At 53.4% G+C, this 7,807-nt stretch overlaps 1 protein-coding gene across 1 annotated transcript in view; it reads right to left on the reverse strand.

Annotated features, from left to right (window-relative positions):
• Positions 1-296: 296 nt before the first annotated feature.
• SLC4A3 (solute carrier family 4 (anion exchanger), member 3) overlaps positions 297-7,807 on the reverse strand; it is a 22,249-nt gene continuing 14,738 nt past the window's right edge. Inside the window, exons 12-20 of the mRNA XM_009873651.1 lie at positions 7,555-7,703; positions 5,926-6,120; positions 5,287-5,493; positions 4,588-4,677; positions 2,850-3,016; positions 2,251-2,504; positions 1,777-1,946; positions 1,159-1,332; positions 297-374 (exon numbers count right to left, since the gene is read on the reverse strand). Coding sequence (XP_009871953.1) covers positions 297-374; positions 1,159-1,332; positions 1,777-1,946; positions 2,251-2,504; positions 2,850-3,016; positions 4,588-4,677; positions 5,287-5,493; positions 5,926-6,120; positions 7,555-7,703 — 1,484 coding nt within the window. The remainder of the gene's footprint in view (positions 375-1,158; positions 1,333-1,776; positions 1,947-2,250; positions 2,505-2,849; positions 3,017-4,587; positions 4,678-5,286; positions 5,494-5,925; positions 6,121-7,554; positions 7,704-7,807) is intronic.

Below are 7,807 nucleotides of genomic sequence, written 5' to 3' on the forward strand. Positions count from 1 at the left end.
CTCCAGCGGGGAGGGAGCAGACCCCGGACCCACGGGCACTTGGGAGACCCACGCAGCTTCGGGATGTAAGAGACATCTCTCAGTCCACCAGGTCCAAGAGGTGAGAGACTCACAGCCTCTGCTGAGCGAGCGATGGGGCTGCAGGAGCCGGAGCTGCCTCCGATGGGGCTATGGAACAGCCATTCCTTGGTCCAGGCAAGAGATCGTGTGACTCACAGCAAGTGTCCAGTTATTCCTTGGGAGGGTCGAGCAGGCACAAACGGCCTGTCCTATGAGCCGGGAGGGCAGCTCCCAGGTCACACAGGCATGTGCAGCTCGTTGTACTCATCCCGGCCATCCTCATCAAAGTTCGGCTCTGCATCCTCTGAGTCCAACTGGGGAGAGGCAGAGACCAGGCTCTGAAGGCCACAGCCGTGCCCAGCGCAGGGTCAAGCCTGGCATGGAAGGATCAGCGCGCAGCGAGCCAGGCAGCTCGGCCGTACTGAGAAGAGCAAAGCTCTTGCTCCCTCCCCTCCCAACAGACCCCTTTTTTCCAACAAGCTCCTTTTTTCCTCCCTGCATGCCTGTCCACGTGTCCCCAGCCTGATGCCCTTTCCTAGAAATGCTCTTGTCTGACAGTGCCCCATCACCTGGGCTTTGGTCCAGCAGCTTCTCCCTCCACCCCTGGCAGCAGCACTCGCTTCTGGGTGCTGCTCCAGGCTGCTCTCCAACAGCAGCTCATGATGTTGGCAGCAGCAGAGGAGCTGCCAGCATCCTGGCACTGTGGTTATGCGCTCCTGTGCCAAGTAGCCACAGGCTCTGCTGTGCTGCTGGGCTGTCCTCGCTGCTGTCTCAGTGGGGAAACAGGGTGTCTCTTCATGAATGAGCCACAAACGGGGAGAAGCATGAAGGAGGAAACTCTTATTCCAGTCCTCTGAGTGGTAGGATCCTTTGTCTCCTTGCCCTAGGGTGCCCATCCATCCCACACTGCACTCTGAGGGCTACAAGCTCTGAGGAAGCCATCCACCCACCTACTGCTGTTGATCAAAGACCCCCTAGACAACAGCAGGGAAAGCCAAGGTTTTCCTGGCCCAGGATCTCCCAGCTTTTCTGTCTGCTCAAGACCCTCAACCTCACCCCGGTGCTGCAAGCCAGACAGTAAGGACGGTTATTACTTACCGCTTTGAGCTCCCTGTCGTGGAAGAAGCGGGGCAGCACGAAGCGTCGCAATGGCACTGTCATGATCAAGACAAAGGGGAAGGCCAGGGATGCCACCGTAGATTTCACCACCCAGAGCAGCACGATGCAAGCCAGTTGAATGCAGGTGAAAAGATTCATTCTCCAGGTCTTCACCTGGGGAGGTAAATCCAGTCTAAGGACACATTATCCTTCCACACAGATTAACGAAGACCCAACTGGCAGAACATAACTCTTCTGCATAGCACAGTACACTCTACCTTTGCCCTACAGAAAGGCAGGAGTCCCTAACACATCACCTCTATGCAACCCAGCAGCACAGCCACTGGGCAGTGGCCCTCCACCCACTCAGGCAACACATCGACCTATAAGCAGTCCATCCATTCAATATCTTGGTAACACACTTCTGTGCGCAGCCTACTGGCACACCAGCCTTGTATCACCTGTCCACATGGCTTGCACTGGCTTCTCACCACAAACTTGCAGCCAAGGAGAGTCACCAAGTCAAGCGTCATTCTAGCAAAACACCAGCTTCCCTTCGCCCAACTCTTCTTCCTCTGCTCCTCACTGCCTGGTTCCCCGCAACCTGCCTTCACTCACCTTGACAACGTAGATGTGATCAGGGTGGTGCTTGGATGGCATGAAGATGAGGAGCAGCCGCTCGTAGAGCTGGATGCCAGTGAGCGACGTAACCCCCATGTAGAGGAAGATACCGAAGAGCACGGCCAGCGGGATCTGCCGTAGCATGTTCCCCATCACTATGGACAGACCTGCAGAGAGAGAGCTCAGACCACTCACAAGGCACCTCGGCCTCTGTTCCTCTCCCACCTCCTGTCTGCCTGTCCCGGGGTGCAAGGGAAAGGAAGCTCAAGACAGGTCTAGCTGAAAGGGTTGCAGAGACAGATTGAAGGGGGAGTACTGAGGGCTGCCAGAGGAAGGCTGAACATAGGTGGGCGCAGTCCCACAGTAAGCAGGCAGACCGCAGACCCCCCCATGCGGCCGGGACGCTGCCAGGAGATTCAGGTAGTCAGCCCCGACCTGCCCCCTCGCTCCTTCACCCAAGCAGAGGCTCACCAACAAGGGCAGCGATAAGCACGCCGGTCACACGCTGCTCCTTCACCTCCTCAATCTTGGGTTTCTCTCCTGGTGCAATGGCCTTGCTCATGACTGTCAGGGCATTGACGTGGGTGACAGAGCGCACCGTGGCTGCCGTGAGCCAGGGCAGTCCGAAGAGGGCACAGAGCCCTCCCATAGTGCCAATGAGCAGCAGGTCCAGGTGGAAGCCAGAGCCTTTCAGCAGCTTCCTCTCCTTCTTGCTCACAATCAGCCTGGATGGAAAAAGAGCCCAAGTCAGTGCCAAGTAGGCAGCTGGGGACAATGTTCACTCCCTGGAGAGAATACACGTGGGGGCAACAAGGAGATGGCTGAGAAGGATGGTGGCTGTCAGCCTTGGGTGCTGGGCTGAGGCAGGTCTCCACCGCATTGTATGCCCGGAGGGGAGCCAAGAGGCAATGGGAGAATCCAAGAAGGTACAGTCTGATATGGCCAGGATCCTGCCCTTGCTGTCCCGCTGGGACGCTACGCGTATCTCCACACGAATGGCACCAGCACCCGGCCCAGCCCTGCCTGCCCAGGAGTTAGTGACCGCTGGTAATGGTGAGGGAGGTACTCACGTAGTGATCTGGGTCTCCATGAAGATAAGAATGAAGACGAGGAGGGCGGGGATGGCAGAGGCAAACATCATCCACATCGGAAAGGTCCCACTGCTGCCCATGGGGTGAATGAACCAGCCACGCTTGTGAGGAGATGTGACCGATAGGCCAGAGGGGACATTCAGCTTCTGGTGGTGAAGCCGCAAAACCCAGTTACTCATTAAACACACACGTACCGACAGCCTCACACAGGACTTGCCTTGGTCCTGCTGGTCTCCCTGGTCTGAATGCCTCAGATGACAGAACAGCAACTCTGACCCAAGCAGGACTTTCTCATGGATAATCCCCTTTCAGTGAAAAAATCCCATGTTTCCCAACATGGGCCTGTCTCATTTCCTTTCAGCTACTGGAATTCCCTTGGTTTTTGTCCAAGAGACCAAGGAAATATCTTCCCTCAGGAATCTCACCCCCATGTCAGTGCTTGCAAATCATGGTTAAAATGTTCCCTGACCTCTGCTTGGACAAATCAAATATCTTGAACTGCCTACCCTTCTCTGAGGTGGCTTTCCAAGCCTTTTCTGAGACATTTTTAAGTATTTTTTTTGTAGCGTGGACTCCAGAAGTGCCCACATTCTCTGGAAATGACCTCACTCTGATAGTGTCCAGAGGGAATATCATGTTTGTGCTCCCATCAGAGACCACACAGACTCCCAGCTGTACATTGTCCTGACCCCGCGTTCATCAGCATTTGAACTCTCAGCTCCGCGCTGCTCTACAGCCTTTCTCGCTATCTGCCTGCGTGAGCACTTCTGAAGGCAGAGTTTATGATTTGCATTTATGTTAATCAGCATAAGTATGAATAATATTCCTGGAATGCTTGTACTTGAGCTAAGCTGTGTAACTACCATTTTCTCGAAAAGCTTTGTACATATGCAGAGTTAATACCGAAATGATAATTCTTCTGATATTAATTGTGGAAGTGTAGAAGGGAATGAAAAGCATGTAACAAAGTGCATGATTTTACTAACGTCTGATAAAACCAGATTTTTCATTGACATTTAAATGAATAAAAATGCATTTGGATTACTTTAAGCCTTGGGCTGTCTTGATAAAAAGCTTGCATGCTGAACAGGAAATACCTTTCACCTTCTGCCTGATGTTAGTTGAAAAAAATACCAAAACAAAAAGATATCACTGCACAACCACTGAAACAGGGGGAAAAAAGGAAACCTGTGAGATGGGTCTGTTTAATAATATTTAAGTTTGTGCATAAACTGGGAAAGAGGTCATTGTGTTTCAGACAGTGATCAAAATATTTAGCAGCCCATAAACAAGGAGAGTGTAAATATGTAAAGGACTAAAGCTATGACAAGTACCTCACTACAACCACCCTATATGACACCCCCGTCATTATGCATAACCAGTTCATGTCTTGTTGATTGACTGCAAGTTTTTAGAGTTACAAACAAGAAATTAACTGCTCTGAATCTCTCTGGTTCTCTAATGCCTCCCCTATAACAGCTGGAATGCCAGAGGGATACCAGGGCACTCCAGTCCCTGTAGCTCTGGTCTCACTCTCAGGTAAGACCTTTGAAGCTTCTCTTCCACGGGGCAGTGAGGACGAGGGGAACATCTCTGTTTGCTTTGCGCTGTTTATGACTAAAGAGGCAGGAGATGCAAATCCCCCATGGCACAAGAGCAGGCCACAGCGCTGCAGGGACCGCTGCAGGAGGGACTCAAGGGCGGCGCTGGCACCTACCTGTGTGTATGTGTCAGTGATGGTGTAATCTACCAGCACCATGACCAGGATGGAGATGGGGATCCCAAAGTCTCCGATGATCCGCCGAGCCTGCAGAACAAACACCCTGGCTGGCAAAGGGAACGGGCCGGCTCCGCACACCCACCCTGCGACATGGAGCCTGAGGCAAAGCGAAGCCCCAGGTGGGGCCAGCAAACCACAGCACTGCCAGCCAGCAGGGCAAGGGGACTCAGCCTTGACTCACAGGGCTGTGCATCCCACTGCCCACACAACACACCGCCCTCCAGCCACTCGCTACGTGACCAGCTAATTGCTCCTAGTGGCTTGTTTAGATGGTGATCCTGGTACTACACAGATGCCCTGCACGTATAGAGATGTCCAAAGAGAACAAGTTGTAAGCTCCTCCTCCTATATTTTAGTTTGACAGATTTGAATCCAGCCAAAGGAGCTTTCCCAAGGCCCAGGGGGCTTATCAGCAAAACTCACTGGAGCAGGACAGTGGGGATACCATTATCAACAGCCAGCTCTGGTCTGCAGCCTGGCTCAGGCTACCATCCCTTCTGCACCGTATTTAAGGGTTTGCTGGTCTTTCTTTAAGGGACAGTTCAAATGCTCTGGAGATCAAAGGTCTGCAGCAAGAAGAATTATTTGTTTGGCATGTCCCTGGTCCTTAACAGCCGGGTCCCACAAACTTCTCACCTTCCCTCCTAAGAAGCGGCTGTTCTTGAACTTGCGCATAAAGAAGGCAATGAAGAAGGTGCCGAGCATGAGGATGAGGGAGAGGAGAGCTGTGTTGGGCTGCATCCTGATTCCCAGGGACATTGCATCCGCAGAGAGCATGCTGGCATTCAGGCTGCTCTGCACGTCCGGTGGGTAGAACTTCAGCAGAGGATGTTCTGCAAACACCTGCATGGGTGAGAGAAGCAGCACGCACAGTTACTGCAAGGAGGGGCAGGGGGCACTGTCACTACTGGGGACAGGGGGAAGCGGAGGAGTCCTGCTCTGTGGAGAGGTAAGGGCAGTAGATGGTGGGTGAAGACAACCCCAGCATCCATCACCTCGCCTCGCAACCTACCCAGCTGGAGAGGGCTGGGGAGAGAAAAGTGGCCCCTCTTTAATGCCTCCTGCAGGAAGAGAAGGGGAGACAGACATTAGGGCTCATCCTGCCAGCCACTGTGGTGGCACAGGGGCATGAGAGGTCAGCAAAGAACTGCTCTGCAGAATGCCTAGGAAAGATGTGGCTGAGCTGGCCCTGTTCCCCTGCCTCCTGTGAGCTAAAGCAGCAGAGTCCTGGTGGATCGAGAGATGCAGCAGTCCATCTCCCTGGGGAAGGTTCACCTTGTACAGTTTGTAGAAGGTCTCGTAGATAAAGATGAGGGAGATGAGGAAAGCAAAGATCTCCTGGGTGAAGGGCGAGATGTAGCGCACCAAGAAGCTTCCCTCAGCTGCCACGATAATGAAGATGAAGACGATGAGCCACAAACCAATCCACACTCTGCCTGTCAGATACTCAATGCCTTGTGTCTGGCAGAACTGAAACGGAAAGGGGAAGGAGTTACTTACGGCTTCTCAGGCTGCCTCCCACATGTGCTTCCCATTAAGCTCAGAGACTCCCCTAGAAAAAAGCATCTATATCTGCTTGGACATCCAGCACAGAGAGAGTGAATTCAGGGCTGGAGTCACAGGCAGAGTTGCAGACATTGGATTAACACCAGCCAGCTTGCACAAAGCAGGTCTTTACCACTCCAGTCTTTGTAACAGAACCTCCTTCACCCTCTGCTGAGGCCACCCCACGCATGACACTCCCCATCCCACCTGCATGGAGGTGCCATTACTTCAACATGGCTCTCCACCACTCCATGCACTCAACAGCACAAGCCTGCTCCCTGCAAAGGACAGCCTGAGCAGCCTGCTATGTCCCGCTGCAGAAAGGCTACAGTAGCTGGGGTACAATCCCTGTGTGTACACAGTTGTATGCGTGTGGAGAAAAGCATCCAGGGCTGTCCCCACAGAGCAGACCATCTCCACTGCTTCTGATCACTCACACACAGCAACATCAACTACTTCCAGCACAAATCACACCCCTCCCTTTGCAGCCTTCCCTGGTACTGCCATAGACGGTGCCCTCACGCAGGGCAGAGGTACAGCCCTGTACACAACGACTGGGCAAAGCAAAAGCAGTCAGTGAGAAGTGCGGTCACAGGAGAGCAGGGAAATTCCCACTGCGACGGCATCACCAGTTCCAAACTCTTGACACAACAAAGTGAAAATCTAGCTGTAGGAAAACCCGTGCCTTAAAAGCCCAGACATGCAAGGAGTCAGAAAAAAAAGAGAAGGATTAGATCCTCTGCTTGGAGGCACGGTGGCACAGGTATTTTTTAAGAGTGAAGATGTCATGCTACTTGAGAAAGAAACAGGTCCATCCTAGCTGGCCAGGATATCTCTGCACACACCCTTGGGCTCATCCTGAGAGGTGGGAGTAACGTACGTGGGACATCCCAAACGGGTGGTACACTGAACGTTGCTGGGTTTCCACACAGGGAAACCTGGACACAGGCAAAAGCTGTGAAATGGTCTGCAAAGAAAACCCCAAGAACAAGAGAGTATTAGGGACCAGTATTTTAGGATGTAGCTACAAGTGCTCATTGTGCCAGGATGGGCTGTGGCTCTGAGCTGGGGGATAAGCTCCCCACATGGTCAGCAGGTAGAGGCCTGCTGTTACCACGGTCACACCTCAAGGGTGTCAGCCCACGGGATTACAGCAACAGGAGGCAGAAGTCCCTAGAGCATGACCTGCGAAGGGTCAGCAGAGTCAGGGCCAGTCCCGGCCAAGCTGAGGCAGCCTGGCAGGACCCAAGGAGTCCACACCACCACAGACCCTTCGGAGACCTCAGAAACGCTGGCTGCCCTCTCCAGCGCAATGGCAGAGCGAGCAGGTGCCAAGCACGGACACTGCCTCACATGTACCTTGTAAAAAGCTTCTTCAAACACCAGCAGAGGCCCTGAGAAGCCAATGACCAGGAGCGGCTGGGCTCCGAGCAGGGAGAAGAGGATCCCTAAAACCGAGGTGGAGATTATCAGCTCGGAGACCCCCATGAGACCCTCAGTTTTCTCTCCTGGGAAAGAGAACAACGTGTGAGTGTTATAGCCCGGACACAGGCACTGTCACCGCAGGCAGGCAGGCTGCAGACACAGCTCCAGATGGAGGAGGGAGGGCCCC

The sequence above is a fragment of the Apaloderma vittatum genome, unplaced genomic scaffold (genome assembly GCF_000703405.1).
Source record: "Apaloderma vittatum isolate BGI_N311 unplaced genomic scaffold, ASM70340v1 scaffold27287, whole genome shotgun sequence".
In the NCBI taxonomy this organism is placed as follows: Eukaryota; Metazoa; Chordata; class Aves; order Trogoniformes; family Trogonidae; genus Apaloderma; species Apaloderma vittatum.